General features: G+C 44.9%; 2 protein-coding genes and 2 long non-coding RNA genes across 11 annotated transcripts in view; 1 reads left to right on the forward strand and 3 right to left on the reverse strand.

Moving 5' to 3' along the window:
• Window positions 1-17,848, reverse strand: part of LOC118387484 (splicing factor, suppressor of white-apricot homolog) — a 165,645-nt gene that overhangs the window by 86,571 nt on the left and 61,226 nt on the right. The window lies entirely within an intron of this gene.
• LOC118383419 (CCAAT/enhancer-binding protein alpha) lies at window positions 7,054-10,125 on the reverse strand. Its single transcript, XM_052525659.1, is given in 2 exon segments — window positions 7,054-9,522; window positions 9,525-10,125. Coding segments are annotated over 2 exon segments (948 nt in total). The 5' UTR covers window positions 9,823-10,125; the 3' UTR covers window positions 7,054-8,872.
• On the reverse strand, window positions 11,937-14,112 carry LOC127931834 (uncharacterized). Of its 3 annotated transcripts, none has more exons than XR_008143224.1 (4): window positions 13,817-14,112; window positions 12,786-12,859; window positions 12,649-12,722; window positions 11,937-12,263 (listed from the first exon to the last, which is right to left on the reverse strand). It is a non-coding gene; the product is annotated as an uncharacterized LOC127931834 (long non-coding RNA). The 3 variants fall into 3 exon arrangements; XR_008143225.1 differs by having other exon boundaries at window positions 11,937-12,231; window positions 12,521-12,722; XR_008143226.1 differs by lacking the exon at window positions 13,817-14,112 and adding an exon at window positions 13,302-13,361.
• LOC127931833 (uncharacterized) lies at window positions 17,389-17,847 on the forward strand. Its single transcript, XR_008143223.1, has 3 exons — window positions 17,389-17,598; window positions 17,635-17,704; window positions 17,739-17,847. It is a non-coding gene; the product is annotated as an uncharacterized LOC127931833 (long non-coding RNA).

The following is a 17,848-nucleotide window of genomic DNA, read 5'->3' on the forward strand; positions in this document are numbered from 1 at the left end:
CCATCCTGTGTTCATCAGATTAATAGTCAGAATGACCGGTAAATGCATTTTTGATTTTCATTTTTGGGTTACCAGGTGCCTATTTTCAATCACCAGTTGCACAACATGCGTATCCATGAATATTTTAAACAGTCCATAATGGACATGATGAAATGCCCCAAGATGATGGCCGTGTAGGGTACTCCCATCCTGCGGGCATGGATAATAGAGTCCCGGTAAATGCATTTACAACCATATTTTAATTTTTGGGTTACCAGTTGCACAACAATGCACGTGCATTTGCAATATGATTCTATAGTGAAAAACATCACCTAATGGACATGATGAAATCAACACAACAAGTGATGGAAATGTACAACTATCACTGCTCGGCCATCCTGTGTTCATCAGACCAGTCAATTTCACATTCCTGCAGGATTTTTATAGCATGACAAATTCGTGATGGTACCTGCCCATTGAACCATATTGCAAATGCACAGTGACTTTGCAAAAGTGAGAAAACATAAACAAATGGACATGATGAAATCAACACAACAGGTGATGGAAATGTACAACTATCACTGCTCAGCCATCCTGTGTTCATCAGACCAGTCAATTTTGCATTTTTGAGCATGTCAAATTTCATATGGTAAATGCACATTGAAACATATTGCAAATGCGCGTGCACTTGCAATATGATTCTATAGTGAAAAAACATCACCTAATGGACATGATGAAATCAACACAACGAGTGATGGAAATGTACAACTATCACTGCTCGGCCATCCTGTGTCCATCAGACCAGTCAATTTTGCATTTTTGAGCATGTCAAATTTCATATGGTAAATGCACATTGAAACATATTGCAAATGCGCGCGCACTTGCAATATGATTCTATAGTGTAAAAACATCACCTAATGGACATGATGAAATCAACACAACGAGTGATGGAAATGTACAACTATCACTGCCCGGCCATCCTGTGTTCCCATAGCGAGCATTAATATCAGAATGACCGGTAAATGCATTTACAACCATATTTTTATTTTTGAGTTACCAGTTGCACAACAATGCACGTGCATTTGCAATATGATTCTATAGTGAAAAAACATCACCTAATGGACATGATGAAATCAACACAACGAGTGATGGAAATGTACAACTATCACTGCTCGGCCATCCTGTGTCCATCAGACCAGTCAATTTTGCATTTTTGAGCATGTCAAATTTCATATGGTAAATGCACATTGAAACATATTGCAAATGCACGCGCACTTGCAATATGATTCTATAGTGTAAAAACATCACCTAATGGACATGATGAAATCAACACAACGAGTGATGGAAATGAACAACTATCACTGCCAGGCCATCCTGTGTTCCCATAGCGAGCATTAATATCAGAATGACCGGTAAATGCATTTACAAGCATATTTTTGGGGGTTACCAGGTGCCTATTTTCAATCACCAGTTGCACAACATGCGTATCCATCAGAATATTTTAAACAGTCCATAAAGCACTCAGGACGGACTCCATAGATAGAGGGCCGTAGTAGGGTACTCCCATAGCGGGCATGGACCTGGCGTCCCAGTAAATGCATTTACAACCATATTTTTATTTTTGGGTTACCAGTTGCACAACAATGCACGTGCATTTGCAATATGATTCTATAGTGAAAAAACATCACCTAATGGACATGATGAAATCAACACAACGAGTGATGGAAAGGAACAACTATCACTGCCAGGCCATCCTGTGTTCATCAGGCCAGTCAATTTCACATTCCTGCAGGATTTTTATAGCATGACAAATTCGTGATGGTACCTGCCCATTGAACCATATTGCAAATGCACAGTGACTTTGCAAAAGTGAGAAAACATAAACAAATGGACATGATGAAATCAACACAACGAGTGATGGAAAGGTACAACTCTCACTGCTCGGCCATCCTGTGTTCATCAGACCAGTCAATTTTGCATTTTGAGCAAGGTCAAATTTCATATGGTAAATGCACATTGAAACATATTGCAAATGCACGTGCACTTACAATATGATTCTATAGTGAAACAACATCACCTAACGGAGATGATGAAATCAACACAACGAGTGATGGAAATGTACAACTATCACTGCTCGGCCATCCTGTGTTCATCAGACCAGTCAATTTTGCATTTTTGAGCAAGGTCAAATTTCATATGGTAAATGCACATTGAAACATATTGCAAATGCACGTGCACTTGCAATATGATTATATAGTGAAAAACATCACAAAATGGACATGATGAAGTCAACACAACGAGTGATGGAAAGGAACAACTATCACTGCCCGGCCATCCCGAGTTCATCAGGCCAGTCAATTTTGCATTTCTGCAGGATTTTTGAGCATGTCAAATTTCTTACGTCATTTGGCCCACAAAAAAATCCTTATGCACAATTTAAAAAAATATAAAAAAATATGATAATAAAATTGGACAAAAGTATATTCATACAGTTCTTACACATGTGTAATTGACAAAAAAATTGAAAGAATTTCAAAAACGGTCCAGAAAGCACTTTTTAAGGGTGTGTGAAGTTTTTACAAAATTTTGACATTTTTGACTTTTGACTTTGACTTCCTATGAAATCATATTGGAATTGGACAAAACATATTCCTTATGCGCATGTAAAAAAAAAAAAAAAAAAAAATTATGATAATAAAATTGGACAAAAGTATATTCATACAGTTCTTACACATGTGTAATTGACAAAAAATCGAAAGAATTTCGAAAAACGGTCCAGAAAGCACTTTTTATGGGTGTGTGAAGTTTTTACAAAATTTTGACATTTTTGACTTTTGACTTTTGACTTCCTATGAAATCATATTGGAATTGGACAAAACATATTCCTTATGCGCATATAAAAAAATTTAAAAAAATTATGATAATAAAATTGGACAAAAGTATATTCATACAGTTCTTACACATGTGTAATTGACAAAAAAATCGAAAGAATTTCGAAAAACGGTCCAGAAAGCACTTTTTTAAGGGGTGATAAGTTTTTGAAAAAATTTCATTTTTCAAAATTTTACTTTTGGACATTAATTTGGGTTACATATCCAATATGAAAAACCCCGGTGGAGCGCATTTGCCCCCTGTTGAATTTTTAAAGTGTTACAACTGGCAATTGCCATATGGCATTTGCAATACACTTTGGATGAATCAACGCCGAATTGGGTGGTATTGGCCAATGTGTATATGGTTTGTCCGATGCCAATGACTTGCCATTCATTTTTGTCCAATACAGGGGGGTATTCCCTTACAGGCCAATAGTTATCAGTATGGTGAACTGGACTAACAGGCCAGTAGTTATCAGTGTGGTGAACTGGACTAACAGGCCAGTAGTAATCAGTATGGTGAACTGGACTAACAGGCCAATAGTTATCAGTATGGTGAACTGGACTAACAGGCCAGTAGTTATCAGTATGGTGAACTGGACTAACAGGCCAATAGTTATCAGTATGGACTAACAGGCCAATAGTTATCAGTATGGACTAACAGGCCAGTAGTTATCAGTATGGTGAGTTGGACTAACAGGCCAGTAGTTATCAGTATGGTGAGTTGGACTAACAGGCCAATAGTTAACAGTATGGACTAACAGGCCAGTAGTTATCAGTATGGTGAACTGGACTAACAGGCCAATAGTTATCAGTATGGACTAACAGGCCGGTAGTTATCAGTATGGTGAACTGGACTAACAGGCCAATAGTTATCAGTATGGTGAACTGGACTAACAGGCCAATAGTTATCAGTATGGACTAACAGGCCGGTAGTTATCAGTATGGTGAACTGGACTAACAGGCCGGTAGTTATCAGTATGGTGAACTGGACTAACAAACCAATAGTTATCAGTATGGTGAGTTGGACTAACATACCAATAGTTATCGGTATGGACTAACAGGCCAATAGTTATCAGTATGGTGAGTTGGACTAACAGGCCAATAGTTATCAGTATGGACTAAGAGGCCAATAGTTATCAGTGTGGACTAACAGGCCAATAGTTATCAGTATGGACTAACAGGCCAATAGTTATCAGTATGGTGAGTTGGACTAACAGGTCAATAGTCATCAGTATGGACTAACAGGCCAATAGTCATCAGTATGGACTAACAGACCAATAGTTATCAGTATGGTGAGTTGGACTAACAGGCCAATAGTTATCAGTATGGACTAAGAGGCCAATAGTTATCAGTGTGGACTAACAGGCCAATAGTTATCAGTATGGACTAACAGGCCAATAGTTATCAGTATGGATTAACAGATCAATAATTAGCAGTATGGACTAACAGGCCAATAGTTATCAGTATGGTGAGTTGGACTAACAGGCCAATAGTTATCAGTATGGACTAACAGGCCAATAGTTCTCAGTATGGACTAACAGGCCAATAGTTTATCAGTATGGACTAACAGACCAATAGTTCACCATCAGTATGGTGAACTGGACTAACAGGCCAGTAGTTATCAGTATGGTGAGTTGGACTAACAGGCCAATAGTTATCAGTATGGACTAACAGGCCAGTAGTTATCAGTATGGTGAGCTGGACGAACAGGCCGGTAGTTATCAGTATGGTGAGTTGGACTAACAGGCCAATAGTTATCAGTGTGGACTAACAGGCCAATAGTTATCAGTATGGTGAGTTGGACTAACAGGTCAATAGTTATCAGTGTGGACTAACAGGCCAATAGTTATCAGTATGGTGAGTTGGACTAACAGGTCAATAGTTATCAGTATGGACTAACAGGCCGGTAGTTATCAGTATGGTGAACTGGACTAACAGGCCAGTAGTTATCAGTGTGGTGAACTGGACTAACAGGCCAGTAGTTATCAGTATGGTGAGTTGGACTAACAGGCCAATAGTTATCAGTATGGACTAACAGGTCAATAGTTATCAGTATGGTGAGTTGGACTAACAGGTCAATACAAAGGCCCTTCACACAGATACAGGACATTGTATTGTAAATTACGTCACGATGAATACTGTTATTGTCCTCAATGAGTGACTGACTGAGCAGGATGAACTGTATCTCTCCAACTCTCTTGATGAGCGACTGACTGAGCAGGATGAACTGTATCTCTCCAACTCTCTTGATGAGCGACTGACTGAGCAGGATGAACTGTATCTCTCCAACTCTCTTGATGAGCGACTGACTGAGCAGGATGAACTGTATCTCTCCAACTCTCTTGATGAGCGAATGACTGAGCAGGATGAACTGTATCTCTCCAACTCTCTTGATGAGCGAATGACTGAGCAGGATGAACTGTATCTCTCCAACTCTCTTGATGAGCGACTGACTGAGCAGGATGAACTGTATCTCTCCAACTGACTGAGCAGGATCTCTTGATGAGCGACTGACTGAGCAGGATGAACTGTATCTCTCCAACTCTTTGATGAGCGACTGACTGAGCAGGATGAACTGTATCTCTCAACTCTCTTGATGAGCGACTGACTGAGCAGGATGAACTGTATCTCTCCAACTCTCTTGATGAGCGACTGACTGAGCAGGATGAACTGTATCTCTCCAACTCTCTTGATGAGCGACTGACTGAGCAGGATGAACTGTATCTCTCCAACTCTCTTGATGAGCGACTGACTGAGCAGGATGAACTGTATCTCTCCAACTCTCTTGATGAGCGACTGACTGAGCAGGATGAACTGTATCTCTCCAACTCTCTTGATGAGCGACTGACTGAGCAGGATGAACTGTATCTCTCCAACTCTCTTGATGAGCGACTGACTGAGCAGGATGAACTGTATCTCTCCAACTCTCTTGATGAGCGACTGACTGAGCAGGATGAACTGTATCTCTCCAACTCTCTTGATGAGCGACTGACTGAACAGGATGAACTGTATCTCTCCAACTCTCTTGATGAGCGACTGACTGAGCAGGATGAACTGTATCTCTCCAACTCTCTTGATGAGCGACTGACTGAGCAGGATGAACTGTATCTCTCCAACTCTCTTGATGAGCGACTGACTGAGCAGGATGAACTGTATCTCTCCAACTCTCTTGATGAGCGACTGACTGAGCAGGATGAACTGTATCTCTTCAACTCTCTTGATGAGCGACTGACTGAACAGGATGAACTGTATCTCTCCAACTCTCTTGATGAGCGTTGTATTTAGGGATCAGAGTGATGCCCTGACTGATTGATAGGGGTGATTGGTGCGGTTTTACACGGATGAATCGTGACCTGAAAGGAACTATTGATAAAAGATGTGCCACTGTTTAGAAAGGGAAGCATCTCCATTAAAGAACAAGAAGGTTTCACTTACTGGTACTTTTCACTGGGATTAAAAAAATAAAATAATCATCTATATTTCTTCCTGTGTGTGTGTGTGTGTGTGTGTGTGTGTGTGTGTGTGTGTGTGTGTGCGTGCGTGCGCGAGTGCGTGCGTGCGTGCGTGCGTGCGTGCGTGCGTGCGTGCGTGCGTGCGTGCGTGCGTGCGTGCGTGCGTGTGTGTGTGTGTGTGTGTGTGTGTGTGTGTGTGTGTCTTAACGCCTAATCTATCACACATATAATGTATTATTCTAGATCGGCCCAATTTAAATAGTTCTATTTGTTATTTTCTGTTTTCTGTTTTATTTATTTGTCCAATGTTTGCTGCTGTAGGTTTGTATTAGTTTAATTGAGAGGGTTATTTTACGGGGTAATTTTCACCTATTTCAAAAATATATAAATAAAAATGAATGATTTAATAGAACTATCAGTTTGATAAGCGCCGTCTTCAGACGAGTGTAATCTGTCATGGAGCTCAGTGACGTGATGAGAGGTCAGTGAGACAGTGAAGATCTGTCGTCAAAAGTGGGTTTTCTAGCTTCTTCTTAACGTATCCAATCGTTTTACTTAACTCGATAATGACCTTACTTTCAATCATTAACGCCAGGGGGTCCAAGGTCCACTGAGTGTCCTGAATGAATCCTGTACGGAATGCTGTGGTCTGTGGAATGCAGACTGGTATCCAACGACCTGTCGCCTTAATCCTAAATGCAGATTCAAATGGAAACCCTTTGTGTAAAACACATCGCACTAAGACCAAATGTTCCAATGAGACGATGCTCTTTTATTATAATTCATAATGTTTTTTTGGCATTCATCATATAGGTTCATTTTACATTTTAAACATTTTTCTATAACATTGGCAACGTTAGCATTGTAAAAAAAACAACGTTAAAAAGTGCTTCCTTTTCCTTATTAATGTAAAAGTCTCTATATCTTAGCATTTGTTTAATAGAATCCAATAAGAGTCTGGAACATTCTAGAACATGTATAGAATCCAATAAGAGTCTGGAACATTCTAGAACATGTATAGAATCCAATAAGAGTCTGGAACATTCTAGAACATGTATAGAATCCAATAAGAGTCTAGAACATTCTAGAACATGTATAGAATCCGAGAAGTCTCAGCCAGTGGTAAAGTCCAAAGTCTTACTTCACAGAGAGAGAGAGAGAGAAGTCAAAAGGCACTGCATGATGACATCAGGCTTGTAAAGGAAGGGGGCTCAGGGAAAAAGAACAGTGACAGTCGAGTTGACGCTGTGGAGAAGCAAAGCTTCAAACAGTATTTCACAGCTGAACCAGTGAGAAAGCAGGTCAAAGGGTTGGATCTTCGTCGTGTCAAATCATCAGACAGAAGACGCATTGCATAGTCATACTTTCCTTGAAGAAAAACAAAAAAAAGGTGCAATCTAGAACCCTTTGAAGAACCCTTGTTGATTCCAGGTAGAACCCTTTACGGTTCTAAGTAGAACCTTCCACAGAGGATTCTACAGTACATGGAACACAAAAGGGTTTTTACCTGGAACCAAAAATGGTTCTCCTATGGAGACAGCCGAAGAACCCTTTTGGAACCCTTTTATCTAAGAGTGAAGAGGAACCCTTTTCACACATACAAAAAAAATCAATTATACATAAATAGAAAGCTATACTTTGAGTTTATAAAGAGTTTTTATTTACACTGAGAGGCATGTTCAGATTAGTACCCAAAAACATATGGAAGAAATAAAAAATGTGCCTCATTCCGTTGTATTTTGAAGACATGTATAGTGCGCGCGACAAAAACTGCTCGTGAAGAAGCAGGTACCACAGTATAACACGTTTGCAGTCGTTTGCTGCGGCGTTTAGTTCCGTCCATAGATCTCCCCGATGTGTGAATGCTGACGCAGCAGAGACAGCAGCAGGATATGAGTTCTAGCTGTCACCTTTATATGGTCTTAATGTCTGAACAGCAAATACATGGAAACATTGTGATCACCGCTCAGATTTGTTTTGTTTTGCACAAAAAAAACAAAAAAAAAAAACGTATGTGGAAAGCTGTGTGCACTTTGCAGTTTAATAATATACTGTAGCTCTATAAGTCAAATGCACACATGTTTAGTTTAGTAAGACAAGAACATGGTATTGAGATGCTAAAGTTAAAACATGAACATCGAGCAGGCTAGTGATTATTGTGAAAATCATGTTCCTTCAGCTGCACTGATGTGTTGTTTTTGCGTGGCTAAACACACAATGTTATGTAATAAAAGGCACACACACACACACACACACACACACACACACACACACACACACACACACACACACACACACACACACACACACACACACACACACACACACACACGCACGCACACACAAAAACAACACGGGTCCACTGTTTAAACGTGGAGAAATGAGCTTATTGTTTAAAGTACAGAAGGCTTGTATACCTCAGCTGCCCTGTCTCTCCTGAAGAAACTAACTGTTGCAGACACAATCTGTCAGATCAAATCTATAGCGTGTAGAGGCTATATATCCAGGAGACGTGTACAAGTAAGTGTTTAAAAGTCCCAAAGTAAAAGCTACTATAGTCCGTGTTCATTGGCAGTTGGCCATGGGTTTGAAAGATCCATCGGGAAGTTGTCTGAAGATGCCCCTTAATGTGTCCAGTTCTCGGGTAAGATGTTCCACTCTCTTCCGCAGTCTTTCGTTGTCCGACGCCAGCTCGATCACTTTATGCTGCGTCTCAACATTGCGCATTTTCGCCTTGTCTCTACTCTTCCTCACCGCGACGTTGTTCCTCTCCCGCCTCAACCGGTACTCCGTACTGGCCTTGTCGACGCGCTTTTTGGATTTACCCCGGTCTCGGTCTCGGTCTCGGTCGTCGCGTCCCATCATCTTCATGGATCCAACGGAGGACATGCTGCCATCCCTGTGGTGTGGACTCGGGACGGGCGTCGGCGGAGGCGTCGGGTGTCCAGGTTGGAGATGCATGGTCGTCTGCGCGCAGTGCGCAATCTGGTACTGAAGGTGGGATAGGTGCTGTGGGAGATGCTGGTGGGAATGGTGGTAGGTTGGAGGCATAGAATGGCTCATTTCATCTTCTTCTCTGGGCTCTTGCTTTATCGCCACAGGTCTGATTCTCGTGGACTGGTTATCGTAAATGGGTTCAAGTTTAGATGTGTCCATATACCCGGGAATACAACCATAGCCCTGCTGCTGCTGCTGCTGTTGGTGGTGCGCCCCGAGCCAGAGCTCACCCCGTGGGGGTAGGGTTCGTACTCACTGTTCGCCAGCTTGAGTTTCTCTTGCTTCGAGCTGTTGTGGAATAGATCAGCCAGGAACTCGTCGTTGAAGGCTGCAGGGTCGATGTAAGCGCTGATGTCAATGGAGTTTTCGTTCTCACAGATCTCGCCGAGGTCTCCTCCTGCTCCGGGTCCAGCAGCGGAGGGGTCTTTGTAGCAGTAGGCGCTTTGCTGACTCTGACTCTGGGCTAGGCTGGTCATTAGGGGTCGTGGGGCGACCTCATAGAGGTTTGGTTGCTCCATGGAATATCTATAACCCGCCAGACATGGTGAGGAGCTGCGGGAATCCAGCTTGCTCACAGTACCGGAGGAAGCCGCACTGGCTAGACGAATAAACAGGACAGCTCCTTCACAGGTGCTCTCCCAGGTATGAAGTAAATCTCTAACTCGCCACGAGAAGCTATAAACTAAATGTCTTGAATAAAGACTAGTGACTTTCCCTGGTACGACTGGTTTCGTCGAGACTATAGTTCTAAAGGACACTGTTTTAGCTGCAGGCTGAACTACTCCAGGCTGCTGAACCTCACAACTGTCAAAGTAGTCTCCTCTCTCCTATATATGCAGAGGGAAGGGGGCGGACGCGCAGCGCGCAGGGTCCTATTGCGCGCCTTTAGGCAGCAGTAGGTTATAGTAGACTAGACTGAAGATCCAAGGCCAAATCCCTTTACACCTGGAGAATATATATTGAATTTAATCAATTGGATCACTTAAAAAAAAATGATTTAGAAATATTAATAATATATTAATATTAGCTAAACACATTTGGTTTGACATTATTTAAATATCTTTTAATTTGTATAACACCTTGATTTATTGTCATAATATATCATCTCATTCGAACAGTTTCTCCTGGTGCATTTGAACACCTAAACGTCCCCAGCAGAGCGACGCAACAGCCTCATTGCAATATATAAGACAAGCTATTTTGATCATTGAGTGTCCCAAAATATTTAGCATGTTTTAAATGAAATATTATTTGGTTATTAAACTGCTGTTTCCATCGACGCTTCTACTAACGGTAAAGTGACGTTCATAATAATATATATACTATTTAAACATAATGTATTAATACAAAATATATTGTGTTTTATTTTACCCACATATTCCCTTTCTCTTTCATATGTATCAATACGATGGAGGTGGAGGATTAACGCCAGTTTCACAACACATTTGGTAGAAACACAATAAATATTGGACACATAATAAATTAGGGCTAATTGTCAAACTAAATAGGCCAATATGCAAATACAGGTGCACGGTGCCACTCATTTATCAATTCACAATCTTTAAATCGATACTTAAATTGGATTCTATGTGCAAAGTGCACCGATGAGAATCATACACGATAATACACAGAGCAGTAATCTCTCTCAGCTCTTAAACTCGATACCCGAGACATCAACTGACAGTGTCCGCAGCACCGCACGCAGTTTGCGACTGGCTGCTTCCTCTGCGGAAGAGCTCGGCGACTTGTTGCGCGCTTTTCGATAGACGAGGGGATTAACCAATACACCGGATCCGGGGGCAGAGCGCTCGTCACCCGGCGTCGTGAGTTTACTATCTTGGGGGCTTGCCTCGCTCCATAATGGATAAATACCCGATAGATAGATCGCCCTGTTTTAACTGACGCATTAACATTCCAAAAGCAAAGAGACGCTGACGGATCGAGTCCAGTGGAGGCTGGTGAGGGGAGGACGGCTCATAATAATGTCTGGAAACGGAATACATGAAAATGGCATGTTTGATACCATTCCACCAAATTCTGCTCCAGCGGTTACCACGAGCACGCCCCCCCTGTGCTTGAGTCCGATCTGAACCGCGTCAAAATGTTAACAATAAAGAGAGCCGCATAGTTTATTAGTAAGGCTACACGACATATAAGGATACAATACTTTGGTGTTTTACAAGGTTTTTATATTTAGGATTGAAAGGGTTTATGTGCATACTTTCATTAACATCATAAACTTGTTCTTGCGATGTAATGTTATGCGGAACGAAGTGGGCTACTCTAGTGGAAGAACCCGTGTAATAACGCGTCATGGGTTGTGTGAGCGTGCATGTTTAACCAAGGCACAGAGGAACCACACCAGGCACCAGACAGAGACTCATGTCAACGGGCAGGGAGCTCCCTCTGTTGTTGCAGCAAGGAAACCTTTCCAACTGAGCACAAACGGAGAGCGGTGTTTCATAGCTCTCGTCCAGTGCGTTACGAGCAGCTCGCTTAACGGCTCTCAGCGACAGCAAGCCGCATGTAACACCCTGGACCAAAGCTAGATATTTCTCGCAGTCGCATATAACGAATCAAAGGCAACAGGCTATTCAATACGTCTAGTCTACTTGGAATGTCTTGGCTTAGTATTCTATACCTTCTACACATTAAAGGTTTTCCAAAATAACCTACATCTTTAATACTCGTGAAAAACTGAAATCAGACCAATAAAGAAAGACTGATTGAAGGCCAGGCACAGCAAGCCAATTTATTTACCTTTATTTTAACTAGGCAGGTCAGTTAAGAACACATTCTTATTTTCCATTATGGCCTACCGGGGAACAGTGGTAGGGGCAGAACGACAGTTTTTTACCTTGTCAACTCAGGGAATTAGATCTTGCAACCTTTCAGTTACAAGTCCAACGCTCTAACCACTAGGCTACCTGCCGCCCCTCCACTCTAACCACTAGACGACCTGCCGCCCCTCCACTCTAACCACTAGTCTACCTGCCGTCCCTACACTCTAACCACTAGGCTACCTGCCGCCCCTCCACTCAAACCACTAGGCTACCTGCCACCCCTCCACTCAAACCACTAGGCTACCTGCCGCCCCTCCACTCTAACCACTAGGCTACCTGCCGCCCCTCCACTCAAACCACTAGGCTACCTGCCACCCCTCCACTCTAACCACTAGGCTACCCTGCCGCCCCTCCACTCTAACCACTAGGCTACCTGCCGCCCCTCCACTCTAACCACTAGTCTACCTGCCGTCCCTACACTCTAACCACTAGGCTACCTGCCACCCCTACACTCTAACCACTAGTCTACCTTCCGTCCCTACACTCTAACCACTAGGCTACCTGCCGCCCCTCCACTCTAACCACTAGTCTACCTGAAGATACACATCGTCCCTCCACTCTAACCACTAGTCTACCTGCCGTCCCTCCCAATAACCACTAGGCTACCTGCCGCCCCTCCCCTCTAACCACTAGGCTACCTGCCGCCCCTCCACTCTAACCACTAGTCTACCTGAAGATACACATCGTCCCTCCACTCTAACCACTAGTCTACCTGCCGTCCCTCCACTCTAACCACTAGGCTACCTGCCATCCCTCCCCTCTAACCACTAGGCTACCTGCCGCCCCTCCACTCTAACCACTAGTCTACCCTGCCGCCCCTCCACTCTAACCACTAGGCTACCTGCCGCCCCTCCACCCCTCCACTCTAACCACTAGTCTACCCTGCCGCCCCTCCACTCTAACCACTAGGCTACCTGCCGCCCCTCCACCCCTCCACTCTAACCACTAGGCTACCTGCCACCCCTCCACTCTAACCACTAGTCTACCTGCAGCCACTCCACTCTAACCACTAGGCTACCTGCCGTCCCTCCACTCTAACCACTAGTCTACCTGCCGTCCCTCCACTCTAACCACTAGGCTACCTGCCGCCCCTCCACCCCTCCACTCTCACCACTAGTCTACCTGCCACCCCTCCACTCTAACCACTAGGCTACCTGCCGCCCCTCCACTCTAACCACTAGTCTACCTGAAGATACACATCGTCCCTCCACTCTAACCACTAGGCTACCTGCCGTCCCTCCCCTCTAACCACTAGTCTACCTGCCGCCCCTCCACCCCTCCACTCTAACCACTAGTCTACCTGCCGCCCCTCCACTCTAACCACTAGTCTACCCTGCCGCCCCTCCACTCTAACCACTAGGCTACCTGCCGCCCCTCCACCCCTCCACTCTAACCACTAGGCTACCTGCCACCCCTCCACTCTAACCACTAGTCTACCTGCAGCCACTCCACTCTAACCACTAGGCTACCTGCCGTCCCTCCACTCTAACCACTAGGCTACCTGCCGCCCCTCCACCCCTCCACTCTAACCACTAGTCTACCTGCAGCCACTCCACTCTAACCACTAGGCTACCTGCCGTCCCTCCACTCTAACCACTAGTCTACCTGCCGCCCCTCCACTCTAACCACTAGTCTACCTGCCTCCCCTCCACTCTAACCACTAGTCTACCTGCCGCCCCTCCACTCTAACCACTAGTCTACCTGAAGATACACATCGTCCCTCCACTCTAACCACTAGTCTACCTGCCGTCCCTCCACTCTAACCACTAGTCTACCTGAAGATACACATTGTCTCTCTGAGCAGGAACATGGAGAGAAGACCTTCCCAACTGGACAGGCTGCAGGCAGACTCTCTACTGTTGTAGTAGACAGTATTGAACCGTATCTCAGGTCTATTTAGGGTTGGTCTGAATAGCACTGCGTCAATGATTCAATTCATTATCTTGACTGAGCGATAAAGATTTGTCCTCCATTCCTTACACATGATTTATAAGTTTAGGGAGGTAGGGAGGGGGGAGGGGCACCGAGAGGGAGGGGTAGGGGCACCGAGAGGGAGGGGGAGGGGCACCGAGAGGGAGGGGGGGCACCGAGAGGGAGGGGGAGGGGCACCGACAGGGAGGGGGAGGGGCACCGAGAGGGAGGGGGAGGGGCACCGAGAGGGAGGGGGGGCACCGAGAGGGAGGGGCACCGAGAGGGAGGGGGAGGGGCACCGAGAGGGAGGGAGGGGAGGGGCACCGAGAGGGAGGGGGAGGGGCACCGAGAGGGAGGTAGGGAGGGGCACCGAGAGGGAGGGGGAGGGGCACCGAGAGGGAGGGGGAGGGGCACCGAGAGGGAGGGGGAGGGGCACCGAGAGGGAGGGGGAGGGGCACCGAGAGGGAGGGGGAGGGGCACCGAGAGGGAGGGGGAGGGGCACCGAGAGGGAGAGGGGGGGCACCGGGAGGGAGGGGGAGGGGCACCGAGAGGGAGGGAGGGGAGGGGCACCGAGGGGAGGTAGGGAGGGGCACCGAGAGGGAGGGGGGGGAGGGGCACCGAGAGGGAGGGGGGGGGGGGGCACCGAGAGGGAGGGGGGGGGCACCGAGAGGGAGGTAGGGGGGGGCAGGGGCAGGGGGAGGTGAGGGGGAGGGACAGGGCATCACCATGAAGAGATAGGGGTGAGGGGCACCGAGAGGGAGGGGGAGGGTGATTATTGGCAGGTAGATCTTGACAGGGCATCACCATGAAGAGATACAGAGTGAGAGGTAGATGACAGAGAGGTGAACCACTGAGGGAGGGGGGGAGGGGCACCGAGAGGGAGGGGGGAGGGTGATTATTGGCAGGTAGATGACAGAGAGGTGAACCACTGCAGTGAATGTTTGCTTTGTGTCGAGGCTGTTTAAAGGTAGGTGATGTACTATTGTCCCTCCCCATGGCCCCGAGTGGTGGCTCCACCCTGTTCTCTCTCTGGGTGTTTGCACAGGTCTTTTAAATAAGCTGTGTTCATTGACTCAGCCTTCAGAGCCAAACAGAAATAGAACTTGGCTCTGTGCTCACCCAGTGACAGAATGACGAGCTAGCCAATCAAAGGCCTCACTGAAACAAAGCTGGCTTGCTCCTCTCCATACAGAGCTGTTTACTGAGCTCTGGTTAGAACAGTGAGTCAGGACTGAGTTAGATAACCAAGTCCCCCTCAATAAGTACCAAATGGCACCCTTTATCCCTATATAGTGCACTACTTTAGACCAGAGCCCTATGGCACCCTATTGCCTATATTTTTAGATGCACTATTCTTTAGTGCATACTTTAGACCAGAGCCCTATGGCACCCTATTCCCTATATATAGTGCACTACTTTAGACCAGAGCCCTATGGCACCCTATTCCCTATATATAGTGCACTACTTTAGACCAGAGCACTATGGCACCCTATTCCCTATATATAGTGCACTACTTTAGACCAGAGCCCTATGGCACCCTATTCCCTATTTATAGTGCACTACTTTAGATCTCAGCCCTATGGCACCCTATTCCCTATATATAGTGCACTACTTTAGACCAGAGCCCTATGGCACCCCCTATATATAGTGCTATTCCAGAGCCCTATGGCACCCTATAGTGCACTACTTTAGATCTCAGCCCTATGGCACCCTATTCCCTATATATAGTGCACTACTTTAGACCAGAGCCCTATGGCACCCTATTCCCTATATATAGTGCACTACTTTAGACCAGAGCACTATGGCACCCTATTCCCTATATATAGTGCACTACTTTAGACCAGAGCACTATGACAGAGCCCTATTCCCCTATTCTATATATAGTGCACTACTTTAGACCAGAGCACTATGGCACCCTATTCCCTATATATAGTGCACTACTTTAGACCAGAGTTTCTATGACACCCTATTCCCTATAGTGCACTACTCTTGACCAAAGCCCCCATAGTGCTCTGGTCTAAAGTAGTGCACTACATAGGGAATAGGGTGTCATTTGAGTGTGTGATGAGTCCAGTTGAACACCTTGTTGTTGTTTTTTTCTTTTTTGGGGGCATGGTCATATTGGTAACCAGGTTGGTAACCAGGTTTATCTGTAATTTCTCATCCATTTCCTGCTTTGTAATTGTTTGGAATCAGACAGTCCATTAAATGGACCATAGATAGTCTAGAAGCTGAGCTACTGAACCAGTAGTTCTTATGTGAAGAGACATGTAGTTGAATCCTTTATATCTAGATCTGCAGAATGACCATCCATATCACTCAGACTGTCCACACTGAAATCAACCTCTATTCCAACTGGTCGGCCCCAAGGGGGATTTTAACCCCCTCCCCAAGGTCTCTGAGCAAAAAAAATAAATAAAAAAAAACATTTTTTTTGTTGCTGGACATAAAATACTAAAATAATTAATTTATTACTAAAAACACCAGCCAATCAGCTCCAAGTGATTTAAATATTGTAAATCTGTTCCCGTGTATAATAAAGAGATGTGATCATGAGGTGCCTTGTAAAAGTTTTCATCCCCCTTGGCGTTTTTCCTATTAAGCTGCATTACAACCTGTAATTAAAATGGATTTTATTTGGATTTCATGTAACGGACAAACACAAAAATAGTCCACATTGGTGAAGAAAAAAAATATGTTGTTAATTAATGACTTAATTCCCCTAAATAAGATCTGGTGCAACCAATTACCTTCAGAAGTCACATAATTAGTTACATAAAGTCCACCTGTGTGCAATCTAAGTGTCACATGACTGTCACATGATCTCAGCATATATATACATCTGTTCTGAAAGGCCCCAGTCTGCAACACCACCAAGGGGACCATGAACATCAAGGAGCTCTCCAAACAGGTCAGGGACAAAGTTGTGGAGAAGTACAGATCAGGTTTGGGTTATAAAAAAATATCCTAAACTTTGAACATCCCACGGAGCACCATTTAAATCCATTATTTTAAAAATGGAAAGAATATGGCACCACAACAAACCTGCCAAGAGAGGGCCGCCCACCAAAACTCACAGACCAGGCAAGGAGGGCATTAATCAGAGAGGCAACAAAGAGCCCAAAGATAACCCTGAAGGAGCTGCAAAGCTCCACAGAGGAGATTGGAGTATCTGTCCACAAGACCACTTTAATCCAGAGCAGGGCTTTATGGAAGAGAAAAAGGCATTGCTTAAAGAAAAAAAATATGTTCGTGTTTCGTCAAAAGGCATGTGGGAGACCTCCCAAACATTAAGGTACTGTGGAGACTCCCCAAACATATGGAAAGAAGGTACTGTGGGAGACTCCCCAAACATATGGAAGAAGGTACTGTGGGAGACTCCCCAAACATATGGAAGAAGGTACTGTGGGAGACTCCCCAAACATATGGAAGAAGGTACTGTGGGAGACTCCCCAAACATATGGAAGAAGGTACTGTGGGAGACTCCCCAAACATATGGAAGAAGGTACTGTGGGAGACTCCCCAAACATATGGAAGAAGGTACTGTGGGAGACTCCCCAAACATATGGAAAGAAGGTACTGTGGGAGACTCCCCAAACATATGGAAGAAGGTACTGTGGGAGACTCCCCAAACATATGGAAGAAGGTACTGTGGGAGACTCCCAAACATATGGAAGAAGGTACTGTGGGAGACTCCCCAAACATATGGAAGAAGGTACTGTGGGAGACTCCCCAAACATATGGAAGAAGGTACTGTGGGAGACTCCCCAAACATATGGAAGAAGGTACT

The sequence above is a fragment of the Oncorhynchus keta genome, chromosome 9 (assembly GCF_023373465.1).
Source record: "Oncorhynchus keta strain PuntledgeMale-10-30-2019 chromosome 9, Oket_V2, whole genome shotgun sequence".
In the NCBI taxonomy this organism is placed as follows: Eukaryota; Metazoa; Chordata; class Actinopteri; order Salmoniformes; family Salmonidae; genus Oncorhynchus; species Oncorhynchus keta.